General features: G+C 35.6%; 3 protein-coding genes across 3 annotated transcripts; 1 reads left to right on the top strand and 2 right to left on the bottom strand.

Annotated features, from left to right (window-relative positions):
* The first annotated feature begins 251 nt into the window (after positions 1-251).
* On the top strand, positions 252-1,398 carry LOC110693970 (heavy metal-associated isoprenylated plant protein 39-like). The gene is made up of 3 exons (XM_021871146.1): positions 252-403; positions 562-637; positions 749-1,398. The coding sequence occupies exons 1-3, from the start codon at positions 398-400 to the stop codon at positions 1,048-1,050; spliced, it is 384 nt and encodes a 127-aa protein (XP_021726838.1). The 5' UTR covers positions 252-397; the 3' UTR covers positions 1,051-1,398.
* Positions 1,399-1,712: 314 nt separating this feature from the next.
* Positions 1,713-9,019, bottom strand: LOC110693875. The gene is made up of 10 exons (XM_021871046.1): positions 8,403-9,019; positions 8,212-8,310; positions 6,924-7,078; positions 5,720-5,949; positions 5,461-5,569; positions 4,990-5,171; positions 4,354-4,512; positions 3,266-3,341; positions 2,307-3,143; positions 1,713-2,221 (listed from the first exon to the last, which is right to left on the bottom strand). The coding sequence occupies exons 1-10, from the start codon at positions 8,474-8,476 to the stop codon at positions 2,088-2,090; spliced, it is 2,055 nt and encodes a 684-aa protein (XP_021726738.1). The 5' UTR covers positions 8,477-9,019; the 3' UTR covers positions 1,713-2,087.
* Positions 9,020-11,761: 2,742 nt separating this feature from the next.
* On the bottom strand, positions 11,762-15,380 carry LOC110693874 (heat shock protein 83). Its single transcript, XM_021871044.1, has 4 exons — positions 14,817-15,380; positions 14,576-14,717; positions 13,869-14,149; positions 11,762-13,561 (listed from the first exon to the last, which is right to left on the bottom strand). The coding sequence occupies exons 1-4, from the start codon at positions 14,952-14,954 to the stop codon at positions 12,011-12,013; spliced, it is 2,112 nt and encodes a 703-aa protein (XP_021726736.1). The 5' UTR covers positions 14,955-15,380; the 3' UTR covers positions 11,762-12,010.
* Between the last annotated feature and the right edge of the window lie 338 nt (positions 15,381-15,718).

Raw genomic sequence — 15,718 nt, 5'->3', positions numbered from 1 at the left:
ATTCGTTCTAGGTATGTTCATCTTATTTTCATATATTTGAGAAATTCATTGTTAAATCAACAACTTGGAGACATTGGAAGCTGCCTTTAGCCTTACCCGACTGACACACGCGGCATTCACAGATCCACAAAGACATAGTCATAGTCTAATGAAGAAATGATTATTACTACTATGTACTTACAAAAGACTTGGACTTTGTTGCCCATTGACCAGGTTGTCAATTCCATTTCCCTTCCCCGTATAAATAGGACTACTCACGTAACTCTTTCTACATTCTTAATATTTGTCACTGCTTTCTACTCTCTTACTTGTAATTGTTTTATCTTCTCTCTCATATCTCCCTCTCTATAGTATTTTAAGGAACTACAGACTCCCCAATCAAGAAAACGATAACAGAATGCAGGTTAGATCTCTACTTCTTTAAGAAAACGAGCCAATAAGATCGAATATATATATATATATATACACACATAACTACCCCGAGTATCTCATCTTGCTATTGAATTTTTAGTTGTTATTTTCATGTATTCATTATTTCGTTTTTGTTGGGTTTTGCTTCAGAAGTTGGTGGTGACATTGGATATCCAAGATGATAATAACAAGCAAAAGGCTATAAAATTGGTCTCTTCTATTCCTGGTACACCTTTTTTTTTTTCTTCTCCAAAATAGCCTTTCATTTTGTGGCAATATTTTCAAGAAGAATTAAACAAAGAATTGGATATTAATAATTGAGGTTTTATTTTTACAGGGCTTGATTCAATCTCAATGAATATGAAGGAAAAGAAATTGACAGTAATAGGTGACATGGATCCTGTGGCAGTGGTGAAGAAATTGAGAAAAAACTATTACACTGACATTGTCACGGTTGGGCCAGCAAAAGAGCCCGAAAAGCCCAAGAAGCCAGAGGAGCCTAATACTGTGGTCCAAGTGTCTGACTTTATACATGCTATGCAGGCCCATAACTCTTACTACAATAATCCACTATACTCAAGATACAATGGTTATGCAAGAAGCGTTGAAGAAGATCCAAATAGTTGTGTTATTTGTTAATTGAAGTATTACTAAAAAAATAGAAGAAAAAAATAATTATTATTCATATTGGATGAGTTAGTCTACTTATACCTTTAGGTATAAAGCTTAAGTTCATGTGTGATTAGAGATAGGGTCGAGTAGTATTATATAGTTCATAGTTGCACTATTGATTATTATAACAGTCAATCAATGTTAAATTTTTAGAGATTTTTGTATCATCAGAAGTATCGGAAATTTTGAGTCTAAGGCATTGTTGCTGTTGTTTGTATCATCAGAAGTATTGGAAATTTTGCTTTGCAGGCAGTGGCTCAAATATATTATAGCCACTTAAATGAAGATAAAAAGGCTCTACAATATTGATGTTAACGTATCGATGACCATTTCATCTATGAATCTATGATCAACATCATAGATCTTTCTGTTGCAATGGAGGAAATTTAATTATAGTCAGTACACTAGACTTCGTATCTTTTTTATCAAAAATAAATGAAAAAATGACTGTTGGCTCATCAAATAATCCTATTCATTGTAAATATACCCACTCAAAATGGTGCACCAAGCTCATCATTGTAAACAATATGCAGTTTCATGGTTTCATAATTTCATTCGAAAATTACTTGTAAAATGAGATCAGTCAGAGCAAAGAAAGCCAAAGGAGTACTTGTAAAAACTTGCCAAAAGTGAACTATACTTCTCATTGAGGATATATATATTCTTTGGGGTTATGTAGCATAGACTACAGGCATCAACGGGTACTTACACTTATACTTTATACTAAAACCTTGCCTCTTACCCATTTTCTGCTATTCACAATTCACACTTAATTTTATTTACATACGACAAGATTCTACTTCGTGAAACTAATTTTAGTGAATCCATTTTTTTTTTCCTTCTTTCCTTCCACATTTCGCACTTCACTAAAAAGCACGGACTGTGTACTGATACTTCTATTGACTGTATCAACATTCTATACCCGACTTTTATATTCACAGACAAGCTCATTTTCACGCAAAGCAACAAGACTACTAATTAAGTAATTATGTATTGCTAAATCTTTACCAGAAACGGTTGCTGATTGCTTTACTGTAAGCCCTATGCTCTGCTGCTTCAAGACTCATCTGTGCCAACTTCCTTTGTATCTGGAGGTGATGGTTAATTGGAGAATTGTTGCTCTCTTCAGCATGAAAACCTACAAACAGAAATGGAACACTAAGTTTAGACGTACCAGGTAGAAACAGCTTATAGAGAATCAGTATGATTAAGTTGATTACTACCTCTCTTTCCCATATACATGTCTGATTTCACATTTGTCTGATAATTGAGAGGAAGACTTCTTAACACGTTAGACTCCTGATTGTATCTTGGAGACTGAAGAAACTGATGATAGATTGAAGGATCAGCTGAAAGAATTTTGTCGAGGTCAGGGCAGTTGTCATCAGCATGTGGCATTTTAGGCGACAGAAAATTCTCAACAGAATCATAATTTGGCTTCAAAGGCAGCTGACCAAAGGGAGGAGGAACAAAAGGATTGTAACGATTCTTCCATGAATCTTGAATTGTAGGAGGGGTACTGACACGAGCCAGAGAATCAGAAGGATGGACCGATAGATTCTTGGAATTTATCTGAGGTTCGTGATACCATGGGTCTGGTGAGCTCAACTTTTGCTGCACACTTTCTGATCCTTTCAGCTTGTTTGAACCACGGAAAGGAGAAACACTTCTTTCACCTCTGATAGGGATCTCGGGACTATTTGGCTCTTCTTGCTCGAAGATATAGATGCCATCAACAGTAATCAAACTATCCTCATCTGGCAGATTGAGTTCCAAACTTGAACCAGCTTCATCAGCTATTTTTTCCAACTCAGGCTCTTTAACAATCCGAGAATCAAGATTTTTGTGATCAGGAGAGCAACAGTTTAGCACAACACTGTCAGAGTCAAGGCAGTCAATAACGCATGTCTTTGATTTCTCCCTGAATGGAGCTTTCTGGCCATAAGTTGATGCCTCCTTTGACTTCTTTTGACCCAAGGGATTCTCCTTCGTTGATATTCCAGTAGAAACTTCCCAACCATCTCTGTCAGCCTCAGACGAGATGTTACCATCATAACTATCTGATAAGGAATGGAAAAAGAATTATCAACACTGGTATTAAACAGTAGGAAACGAAAGACTAGAACCAAGAGGCCAAGGGAGGAAGGTCTATGACAGAGAGATCACTGTTGTAACAACATACCATTATCTGGAAACCAGTGTATAAATTTTGATTTAGTTCTGGAGCTGTTTCTTCCATCCACCATGACATCATATTTCTGCCAAGGATGAAAATTCAAAGGTCAAGAATCAATATATTAAGCACTCTTCTTAATATAATTGTGTTGGCATGATTTAAGGTCTGGTCTGATCTTTAATACAAGTACAAATTTACGATGATGGTTTGCTATTAAACAAACCAATCTTAATAACAATGTATATAATATGTTGATCCAGGCAACATACTTACAAAATGGCATAGTTTATTGACATAATTGTTACATAATACTTGGACAACTCACAGGCTCTCTCTTTGTTTCACCAGCCTTTTTTAACAGAATTGCTATTTTCATGTTGCTGATCATTGCAGAGTGCTGTATAAGTGTTTTTAGACATATAAAGTTCACCTTTATAAAACGAGAAGGAAATTATGTTGCTGATTTGATAGCAAAGAGAGCTAGTTCTTTTTCTGGAATCTGGATTGCATGAATGTCAATATAGCATTATGTAGTGCTACCCATTGAAAGACTTGTTTCATTATTAAAACTAACCTGGTGCCTTGGTGATTGACAAAATCTAATTATGAATGCATTCACCGAAACAGATGGATTTGGATTGTTGAAGTGGGATTACATAAATGGCAGCTCATCCAAATACATATTGACTATGCCATGTCATGTAGATTTTTAAATCATTTATATACAAATGGAGAGCAGGTGTGATACTGGGATCAAAGACTCGAAACTTATTGCTACATTTAAAAGTCTGCCGAATTCTAAGCAAGAAAAAAATCACACAAGGAGCATGGAATAATTAGGTTTGCAATCAACAAAATAAGCACATATTGGAGCACTAAAATATTTACTGGCATATAATTTTGAAAACTGGTCACTAAATCTCATTTAAATTATCTTTGAAGTTTTGAATTCATAAAGGCTATTAGCCTTGGATGCAATGGCAAGGTAAGGACATTTATCACTCCTCTCTCAAGAATCATGATTGCAAAAGTAACACATGAAGTTACTGATTAAATTCAACTTGACTTCAACCAGAAGTGATGAACAAGCATACCTCATCGAGAAAGTAAGCATCAATATCCTCTGCTTCTTTTAAATTCATAAGGGCAGAGAACCGACCACCCTCCAAAATTTGACCCTGCAAGGGCTGCAACTGCTTTTTACCGATTGCCACTCCAGAATCTACTTCAATCAATTGGTTCTTAGAAGTAAACTGTTGCACCGTTGGATAGCTAGATTAGTAAGTTCACCTTTTGGGCATTTTAAGCAAATTGCGCGGTCATTGCATAGCTTCTAGGAGTGTAAACTGAAACACTAGTTGGCTTAGACATCATAGCATTGCAGATTGATACAGGGAATTCATTTTTGACACAATAATATGGCAATAAAACTTTTGAAGTAAAATCTAGTCATTTGATTTAAATAATTATCATTTATTATCGCACACACACATATGAGAAGCTTAAAACATCATATTTCTCCTAGAAACAGAATAGTTGACAATTTGCACCAATAAAACAAATTAGCGTATAACTTGGTCATTCAGTATGATACTACAACAGCCATTCCTTTAATACATATTTGCAATAGTTAGACAGCTAGTCTTACACATACTTTGTGTTCATTGCTTAGCAATAATTTGTAAATTGGAGAAAAGGGGATTTTTTTTTTTTTTTTTTACAATACTTACCTGTGTCAGAGGGTGATGGTCAGGATTTTGTTCTGTATGACACTTTTTGGAAGCTTCACCAAGGACATCAACAGAACAGAGGCTTTCAACAGATCCAGAAATAGAAGGAGAGATAGGTGAAGGACTTTTGTTGCTGGTAACTGCTGGCACGGCTGAATGCTCTCCCAGCACTAGACAAGTATCTGCATCAGAATTTTCTATTTATTAGTTTGACTTGTTTTTGCCTTTCCTGAATTGCCCACTATTGCTCATTGTGAGAAATTCAGGAAAGGCAAAATCAAGTCAAACTCAAAAAGAATTGCCCACGATTGCTCATTACTTCTTATGTTGTGAATAAGCAAAAAGTTGTGAAAGCTTAGGAGTGAACCAGCAATTTAGGTACCACATGGATGGAATCATGAATATATCTAACCTGAAAGCCCATATGAATACAGAAGGCACTATACATAGCATAGGGTACACAAAATTTACCTTTCCTCCAATTTCCCTCCATTGACCTCGCCTTGCTCGACCATTCAGCACATTCAGATATTCCATTGCTAGAGGTGCCACGTTTTAGTTTACCTGAATGGTTTATTGCCTGAACAAAGCACAAGGTTTTATTAAAATCTCTAAATCAGCATTTTAAACCACAACCAAATCTGCAACTAAATTACATTAAAGAATAACTGCTTCCTCTCATCCCTTTACCCCTCTCCGCACATTAAGAAAAGCACAAAGAGAAACAGACCTTATAAAATGATGGAGGACGATATGGTTCGTTGCACCTGCTCAGCAGACCACTATCAGTCCCTGGAAGTTTTATAACTGACCCTTCTGATCCAGTTGATGGTAACTTTGAAGTAGACCAGCTTCCTAGTATGCTATTATGTTCAGGGTTTCGAATTGATGTCAAAATTGCAGTACTTCCAGGTTTTTGCCAGGAATGATGAGATTGATTGCTATGAAATGTGCCATGATCTGTATTATATCAAATGCTTCAGCGCCTTTTTTAAAAAAAAAAAAAATAGTAATCACATCAAAGAGCAATATTCAGTTAAAATCAATCAATTGCAATCAAATTGAACCAAAGAAGCCTGTTGATTTTGCATCCTATTATCAATTAAGAGAAAAATGTAGCTGCAAGTGAGGCACTTTGAAGGCTAGTTAGCTGCCTTAATATTAAGAGCATCAAAATTGTAGGATTAATCGATATGGCTGAACTTCCCATAGAAAGATTTATTAAATTCTTATGTTTTCACATGCTAGCTTTTGTTCCCACTTTATAAAAATTGGGTCCACGATAAGCTAGACTATTAGTTACTAAGTAGAAAGATACACTCTGTGTGTGTTCGTGTGTGGCAGAGAGGAGGTAATAGCAATAATATATGAGGACTTGCTGTCTTTTGAGCTCAACTTAAAACTTCCCAATTTTACAGATGAATCTGGACTAAAATCACTGCATAGCTTGCCAGTGAATAGTGAGTCATGACCTGGTAGTTTCTAGTGTCAAGGTGCACCCTTGCAAAGAGACCAGTTGACTTTGCATCCTATTAAGATGGAAGAGAAACGCATAGCTACAAGTGAGGCGCTAAGATGGCTAGTTAGATGGATAGTTAGCTACCTCAATATTAACCAAAATAAAGATGAGAATTCATCCAAATTAAAGAATAAAATAGATCAAGATTGTACGTAGAGCTCAACGAAATCCCAGACTAGACGCCAGTTGCTCATTAAAAAGTTCAGTAACAAATAAATGGCTGACCTTCCCATAGAAAAAGGTTTTATTTTTATATAATTTCTCATGCTTTCTTTTGTTCCCAGTTTCTTACAATTTGGGCCATCATAAATGAGACAATTATTATTAAGCCAAAAGATATACTTCGTGTGTGTATACATATACATATACATATACATATACATACATTGCAGAAAGAAGGTAGTAGCGTTAATACCTGTGGACTTGCAGTCCTTTGAGCTCAAATTACAATTGCCCCACTTTTCTGATGAATCTCGACTTGAATCGCCCCATATCGTGCCAGTATAAAGTGATTCAAGACCCGGTAGTTTCTGGTTCTCAGATGCACTCTTGCAAGCATCATCCAGCTCACTGTTCAAAAGCAGATGTAATAAGGAATAATACGTGAAAGCTCTATGCCCTCAAACTTGTGCGAAATGAGTTGAGCCTCTGAAAAAAATATAAAAAACTAAAAACTGGAAGGAAAAAAAAAGATCATACATGCAAAAACAGGCAACTTGACAAGGCATCTAATTAGACTCCTAGGATGGCAAAAGATCAAAATAAAAATAAAACCAGCAAGCTGTTTCAGGATTTAGGCCACATTCATAACATGTAGAACAAGATATTAACAATTCATGCATGGAAAAACTTAGCTCAGATGTTGCAAATGAGCTGGTACATAAAAACGCTATATATGGCAATGACACGTATAGAATAAGAAATCAACAAGTGATCCACTGGTATATGTTGTGTTACTTTTGACTCTTCATTTTACCCCAAGATTCCATGTTGGATAATTGGACTGGATATGATACTTAGATACTTCATTTTGGACCTAAATCATTCAATATTTCATAAAAAGGTCATGTCTACACTTGGACCTATCTGTGCATTGTGTAGGACACTACATATAATGGAGTCCAGTTAACATGCTGTAAAAATAACTACAACGTTGCAAATTAGCAAGTACATAGAAACTCTACAAGGTTATGAGTTTTATGACGCATAGAATATGAAATCAACAAAACTTTCATTGGAAAATTAACTAGAATGTTGCAAATAAGTTTACATACGATTTCTACATATACACATAGAATACATACACATCAAATATTTCATATATAAAAGTTAAAACCTCCAAGAAGATTAACGTACTGAAAGGTACAGTTATCTAGTAAACCTTGATTCAAACAAAAACTTACTTAACATCAATCTTCATAAAGCATTAATGATCCAAAAGTAAACATAAAAGTTGCACAGATGCTAAAAATAACAACAAAAATTGAACTGTTACATGCAACAGATAAATCTATATGATCAGAACACTAGCGCGCGAAATGATTGCGTAAACAACAAGCCACATTGCATCACATATTGAAGTTTTTGGAGTGGTAACTGATAATATTGCAGCATTATTACATATATTAATCGTCATAGCATAATCACAACAAAAAAAGCGCTCAAACATAATTCAAAATTTAGTCTGAAAAAATGAATTTCACCTGAGAATAGACCGATCCAATCCAGTAGGTAACGCTTTCGTATAATTCACTTCAGCGAAAGACAACAAGCAATCTCTTGAATACGAAATCCTCGAATTTCTGAATCGTCAAAAAATTGTGTACATTATCAATTTCAGTACAAATTACAGTACAGCGAATTTCAGAAACACAAAAAATTACAGAAATCTTACTTCCGGAATCCTCCAGAAACTTCGTTCGAATTGAAAGCTACTTCACAGCTTCGACATTCGCCTTCGCAGCTCATTCTTCGAAAATTCTTTCTCCTCCAAAATCGCAAAACCTTGACGTTACAGAAGCTAAAATAATCGCAAAACTGAAAAAATAATGATGAATTACTGAAGAATTGCAGGAAAAATAATGAAGGAAGAAGATGATCGAACTAAAAGTAGAGGAAATTTACAGAATTCTGCAGAAAAATGGAGGAGAAAAAGTTGAATTTGAGAGAAAAATGAAGAGAAAGAGAGATGAAATTGAAAGTTAGGGTGAGAAATGAAGGAAGAAGAGAGTGTTGGGAGATTTATAGGGTTTTTGATTTTGTAGCAAAATTGTGTTTGTGAAGAGATTGCTAAAATTGGTAATGAAACAGGGAGAGTGGAAAGAGAGAGGAAGTGAAGGAGTGTGTATATCAGTATATCGCCTAGACTTCGATGGGAAAATGAGTAAGATATGCGCGGAATACTTATTCGTAACAAACGGGCGTATGTATGAAAGGTTTGAAAGTGTTATTAACTTATTACCTCGATTTATTATAGTCCGGTCTCGTAAATGTCAATTAGCTTACTAGATTGTTTGTATTTAGTAAATTAGTACTCTGTAGTTATTAGCTCATGTACGGAGTGTGTATTTTACCATTTAGACCTTGAAATAAAAGAAAAAAAAATCTTAAATTAGGAAATTTTCCAATTTGAATTTTAAACAAACTAAAGGGGTGTTTGGTTCGCAGAGTGATATGTGTTTAGAATCAGGAATGTGGTTAAGGTGGTATCGGGTTGGAACTTGATACTTAATACCATGTGTTTGGCTCAATTCTGGAATGGAGTCTCTCACTATTCACTCCTTTTATTTGATACCTAAGGGAATGGAATGAGTCAAATCCACCCCCAAGGTTTTTGAACCCCATACCTCATGGGCATGAGGTATGGGTTTAAAATTCATACTTTTGACAACCAAACATCATATGGTATGGGTTTTAGTCATTCTAAACTCATACCTCATACCTATATTCCGTGAATCAAACGCCCCTAAGGGCTACGGAGTACTCCCTCCGGATTTTTTTTATAAGGTAGAGTTACTATTTTCGTCCGTTTTTTTTTATAAGTTAGAGTTCCATTTTTGAAAATCTCTTACAATTTAATAATATATCTTTACCCACTAATGTCCCCACTCTTTCTTACTTTATCATTTCTCACTCCTCTAATGGTCCTTACTCCCTCTCACACCACTTTACTTTTCAATAAAATAATAACCTTATTTATCCCACTAACATATTATTTTATTAAATTACCTAAAACTCCGCGCAATCTCATTTTTAGCCTTAAAAAAAAAAGGGGGGAGTATTATAGTTTTCAACTTTTCCCTCACTTTTAGCAACTTTTAGCTCCGTTAATACTAAATTAGTACTTTCTTCGTGCTTCATTTGGTAAACCCATAAAGTTGGATATGCGTTTATGAATAATAGTGTGGAGGTGAAGATTTTGGAATAGACATTATAATTATGTTGGATAATTACAAATTTACTACTTATGAAGTGGAAGAATGAGAAAGTGATGATGGAAATTACAAAGTGATAATGACTTCTTTTTGTTCATCAAGTTGTTGCTCTAAGTATTTATGATAACTTACAAACTATGGTCATATACTCATATCCAACGAATTAACTTATGTAAACATATTCTATTTGACTTAAACCTAGCCAATTAACTCTATAGACTTGTATAGTTGTATTACAATATCTTATACCATGTATAAAGTTAAACTCCGTACTTGTGAACTTATTTGTTTGAAATTTATCAACATTAAGGTTATACTCACCAATTTATTTTTTTGATGAATTAACTTAATTCTGCTTTATTTTTTCTTTGCATAACTTGTTAGAGTTTATGTATATGCTCATTGTCTAATTTAAACTTAATACACATTAAAATGCCAACCATGTTAGCTAGGGTCTTGAGGGAGATCCTTTTACATTGTTGTTCAATGTGGTACCTCTTTTATGAACTCAAAACCAACAATCAATAAGTTATATATACTCCCTCCAACCTCCGTCTTTAAATTATTATCCTCTTAGGTTTGAACACGTATATTAAGATGAAATACTAAGATAATTTAGACTATAAGAGTATAATTTCAAGCATTTTTAGAGGGAGTAACCCTTCATTATGTATCTTGGTCTTTATTTTCAATGTAACTCAACAAGAACTAGTAGAAATTTTGACTACTGTCATTTATTTTTTTTACACATACCCAAACCCTCCCCCTACGAAAAGTCCTAAAGAGACTCCATTGTTCTGTGATCAGGTCACACTCTTAAATTCATTCTGATGCATTGTCTTTTTCGTTACCTGCTCTTTTTACCAGAACAATCTCATCAACATCTAAATGACTAACAAAGTAGTGACACTATTACATTCTCAAATTGGACTGAGAGAAAGTATGCTACACAATCCAACTAGACAGACCAGTGACGAGATTGAACCATTAAACTGGATTGAAAGAAAATAAGGGTGCACAATGAGCTGAGTAGGCGTGGCTTTAAACTTTTGTTCACTTGGGAGTCAAAAGAAAATCGCTCAAGTAATGATAATCACACTGACTAATGCTTTGTTAGTATCCTCATTCCCTATAATAAGCTATCTGAAATGTGATGCATATGTTTCTTTTGTTTATATTGCGTCACCTATAAAATTAATGAGTATAATGACAACTATAGCTTGATATAATTAGAGTTGCCCCAACCTAAACTTGAATTCCAAGAGACCAAGAATCCCAGCTTGAATAGTTAAGATTGAATTTGAGCTTGAGCTTTGATCCACCCTTCAGCCGTACTTAGCATCTGATGAACAAGCTTGTTGGATGAATATGTAAATAAACGAAAAGCAAATTCTAGGAAATCAGAAATACTTGGGATCTAACATGGTAGAGAGAATTCATTAGCTCATGAACTTTGTTCACAAAGTAACCTCGAATATTTTTTGGGTGCACATATTAGGAACAAAATCATTTGACAAACTTGCGAAAAGAAGTTCTCCGTGTTTCAGTAAGTACATTTCCATTTGAAACTTCTAAAGTTCAATGTTTGCACAAACCAAAACTGTCAAACATAGAGCAGAATCCCCCGAATCTAGGGGATTCAGGTAATTATAGTCTGATTCAATGTGCAGCAGTAAGGTTTGGAATGGCATTAAACCAAATGCATGGAGATTAAGTTGTGTTTAATCTCAGACTTCAAGAGACCAACAAGTTTCAGTATGGCAGAATACAGAAAACGTTTATGATATGTAAAATTGAGGGGCAAAGCACATCAAAAGAATTAATAACCAAAAGATTTTAACTATTGATTATTGAACTTGACCAAGTTACAGATAGAGCAACACAACCAAGTTCAACATAGAAAACCAAACAGACTCAATAGTAGAAGACACTTAAAGACACCAGACCAAAAACTCTGCCTTTGGAATAACTACTACTAGTACTAATAAAAACATAACTTCCTTTGTCAGACTAGAATATATCCACTTTATCAACAATGGTAGAAAAAATCTGTAAGATAATCACCAGCTTAATCAACCTCCTCCATCTTGCTCTCCTCAGCAGCATCTTCCTCCAGAGCAGGCATGTCAGCATCCTCAGTCTCTTCCTCATCAATGCTCAACCCGAGTTTCAACATCCTGTGGATCCTAGCAGCGAAGGTGTTCGGATCCTCAAGACTGAAACCAGAGGTCAGTAGAGCAGTTTCAAATAGCAGCATGACAAGGTCCTTGACCGACTTGTCGTTCTTATCAGCCTCGGCTCTCTTCCTGAGCTCCTCCATAATACCGTTGTCAGGGTTAATTTCCATAGTCTTCTTGCTAGACATGTAAGCACCCATGCTGCTGTCCCTCAAAGCCTGCGCCTTCATGATTCTTTCCATGTTTGCACTCCAGCCGTATTCACCAGTTACCAAGCAGCAAGGAGAATCAACAATTCTGTCAGACACCACAACCTTCTCAACCTTGTCACCCAAAATGTCCTTGATCACCTTGCACAAGTTCTCAAATGACTGCTTCTTTTCTTCACGTTTCTTCTTCTCTTCCTCGGTCTCATCGTCGAGCTTCAACCCTTCCTTGGTAGCACAAACAAGTTTCTTGCCTTCATACTCCTTCAATTGTCCAACTGCATACTCATCAATGGCATCAACCATGTACAGCACTTCATAGCCCCTCTTCTTGAGCTTCTCCAAAAATGGGGAGTTTTCAACAGCCTTCTTGCTTTCTCCAGTGATGTAGTAGATGTCTTTCTGACCTTCCTTCATTCTTGTGACATAGTCCTTGAGGCTAGTCATCTCCTCACCACTCTTAGTTGAGTGGTATCGAAGAAGATCAGCCAGCTTTGACCTGTTCTGGCTATCCTCGTGGACACCCAACTTGATGTTCTTCGAAAAGGCCTCATAGAACTTGTTGTAATCATCCTTGTTCTCTGCAATTTCATTGAACATCTCGATACATTTCTTCACCAAATTCTTCCTGATCACCTTCAGGATCTTGTTTTGTTGCAACATCTCACGTGAGATGTTGAGTGGAAGGTCATCAGAGTCAACAACACCCTTAACAAAGCTGAGGTACTCTGGAATGAGCTCCTCACAGTTATCCATGATGAACACCCTCCTGACATAGAGCTTAATGTTGTTAGGCTTCTTCCGGGTGTCGAAGAGATCAAAAGGAGCCCTCTTAGGAACAAAGAGGATAGCCTTAAACTCAAGCTGCCCCTCAACAGAGAAGTGCTTGACAGCAAGGTGATCTTCCCAGTCATTAGTCAAACTCTTATAGAAGGAAGCATATTCTTCCTTGGTAATCTCCTCGGGCTTACGAAGCCAGATTGGCTTCTGCTTGTTGATCAACTGCCATTCATGCGACACCTCCTTGATCTTCTTCTTCTTTTTCTTGTCTTTCTCCTTCTCCTCATCGACATCTTCGACCTCACCCTCTTCTTCCTTCTTGGGCTCATCTTCATCCTCATCATCACTGATCTCCTTCTCTGTAGTCTTTTCAGTCCATAGGTAAATTGGGTAGCTGATAAACTCAGAGTGCTTCTTCACAAGATCCTTGATCCTCCTCTCTTCCAAGTATTCCAACTGCACATAAATATAGCAGATTCATTAGTACTCAGAGAACAATTTCATATAATTGTATTCTTACTACACATTAATTAATTCTAACCCCTGATTACAAATTTCATTTCCATAAACTTCAAATAAACAGATAATGTAATCATATTCTAACTAGACATTATATATCAAAATTAAATTTTAAGTGGTAGTAACATTTTAGCTTGCAATCACATTTTAATAGATCAAAACACAATCACTCAAAGCTAATCAACAAAACGGAAAGATTATATTAAACAATGAACATAATATAATGTTGGCAATTAAAATTTACCTGATCTTCCTTGAGGAAGAGGGTGATTTTAGTACCCCTTCCAAGCTGTTCACCAGTAGTGTCCCTTGTGACAGTGAAGGAACCACCAGCTTGAGACTCCCAAACGTACTGCTCGTCATCGTTGTGCTTGGTGGTCACAATGACCTTTTCAGCAACCAAGTAAGCTGAGTAGAAACCAACACCGAATTGCCCAATCATGCTGACATCTGCTCCAGCCTGCAATGCCTCCATGAATTCCTTGGTGCCGGATCGGGCAATGGTACCCAAGTTGTTCACCAAGTCTGCAGGGATTCATCTCATGATGAGTATATTTCCAAATCTTTGGTATACACCATACATTAATTTTATTATAGTACACAGGTAATTTCATACAATTGATAAACACAGGAATTAATCAATTATATTACTCAACTTTTTAGGGTAATTAATGCAATGTATATACTAGTTCTGTTCTATGCTCATAACATTGCAGAACATAACATATACAAATTTTACGAAATAAAACTGTGTTACTGAGAACAAACTGATAATTTGATAGAATTAACAACAATGCAAACAACAACATACAAAATTGATCTAAATAATGGTCATTACAAATTAACCATCGCATAATCCAAAATCTCTAAGTTAAAATTCCAGAAGAATAAAAATCATGAATTTGATACGAGGATAATGCAATAGAAATTCAGGTTAATCAGGTACATTACCTGCTTTAGTCATGCCGATACCACTGTCAATAATCGAAAGGGTCTTGTTAGCTTTGTCAGGAACAAGCCTGATGAACAACTCTGGTTGCGCATCAAGCTTACTCTTATCAGTCAAACTCTCAAATCTAATCTTATCCAATGCCTACAAAATCAATACCAGAAAATTCATCGTCAATCAAATGCACAAAAATCAAATTATCATAAACAAAAAATCAAAATCAGAGGAAATGAAATAACATACATCAGAAGAATTGGAGATGAGTTCACGAAGGAAGATCTCCTTGTTAGAGTAAAAAGTATTGATAATAAGACTCAGAAGCTGGTTGATTTCAGCCTGGAATGCAAATGTCTCTGCTTCACCCATTGCTACGTCCGCCATTGATGAACCTTCAAAGAAAAAACCCTAGAAAATTCGCTTTTTAAAGGAGAGTGAAAATTGATTGTGATTTAGAGAATTGCTTTGAGATTTGCTTGCGATTAACAATGGAAGATTTTGTGATGGAGGAGACACAGAAAGTGGGGGAGGTTTATATAGGAGAGTTGGATGTGTTTATGGTTCTGGAGTGTTCTACCCTTCTCTAGATTTTGAAGAGTGTTCGTGTTTTTTTGGTGGGTTTTTTTTGAAATTTTTTGAAGTGAAACGACAGCGTTTTGAGCGTTTACTTTTTTGATGGAGTCGTTTTTTTTTAAGAAGGGGAATTCGAGAAGGTTCGAGCCAGCTAGTTGGGTCTGGAATGTTCCCGGTTTTTTCTTGAAGATTTACATGAAAGATTGCGGGTAACGAAAAGAATGGGAAACCAAACCTTTTTGTGGTATTTCATTCATTTCTCATTAACTTTTTTTTCTACGAAGTACCAACTGTTTTTATCAGCGTACAAAATATACGGAGTAACTTTTTATTTTTATTAGATTAGTACATGTGCGATGCACGTAGTAATAATCTCTTCCCATAATTAATGGTAACATAATATAAAAATAAGGCAATTTATGTGAAATAAACAAATACAATATATATAGAAAGTTAAAAGAATATTCTTCGTTTACATTTATTCCTCCTACTCCAACAAGGGCTTTCCTCACAGCTTCACAAGATTGCTACGGATCCTGATCCTGCTTCCTTATCTTATTACATACTTTCAGCAA

This window comes from Chenopodium quinoa, unplaced genomic scaffold (genome assembly GCF_001683475.1).
Source record: "Chenopodium quinoa cultivar QQ74 unplaced genomic scaffold, ASM168347v1, whole genome shotgun sequence".
Classification (NCBI taxonomy): domain Eukaryota; kingdom Viridiplantae; phylum Streptophyta; class Magnoliopsida; order Caryophyllales; family Amaranthaceae; genus Chenopodium; species Chenopodium quinoa.
Note: the sequence above shows the minus strand (reverse complement) of the source record. Positions and strands in the feature narration are given on the sequence as shown.

Coding starts and splice junctions, on each gene's coding strand:
- LOC110693970 (XM_021871146.1), top strand. Junction 638..748: donor ATTGGTCTCTTCTATTCCTG/GTACACCTTTTT, acceptor TTATTTTTACAG/GGCTTGATTCAATCTCAATG.
- LOC110693875 (XM_021871046.1), bottom strand. CDS start 8,476: ATGAGCTGCGAAGGCGAATGTCGAAGCTGTGAAGTAGCTTTCAATTCG. Junction 4,513..4,989: donor ACCATCACCCTCTGACACAG/GTAAGTATTGTA, acceptor ACGGTGCAACAG/TTTACTTCTAAGAACCAATT. Junction 3,342..4,353: donor ATGCTTACTTTCTCGATGAG/GTATGCTTGTTC, acceptor CATCCTTGGCAG/AAATATGATGTCATGGTGGA.
- LOC110693874 (XM_021871044.1), bottom strand. CDS start 14,954: ATGGCGGACGTAGCAATGGGTGAAGCAGAGACATTTGCATTCCAGGCT. Junction 14,150..14,575: donor TATCGGCATGACTAAAGCAG/GTAATGTACCTG, acceptor GAATCCCTGCAG/ACTTGGTGAACAACTTGGGT. Junction 13,562..13,868: donor TCTTCCTCAAGGAAGATCAG/GTAAATTTTAAT, acceptor ATTTATGTGCAG/TTGGAATACTTGGAAGAGAG.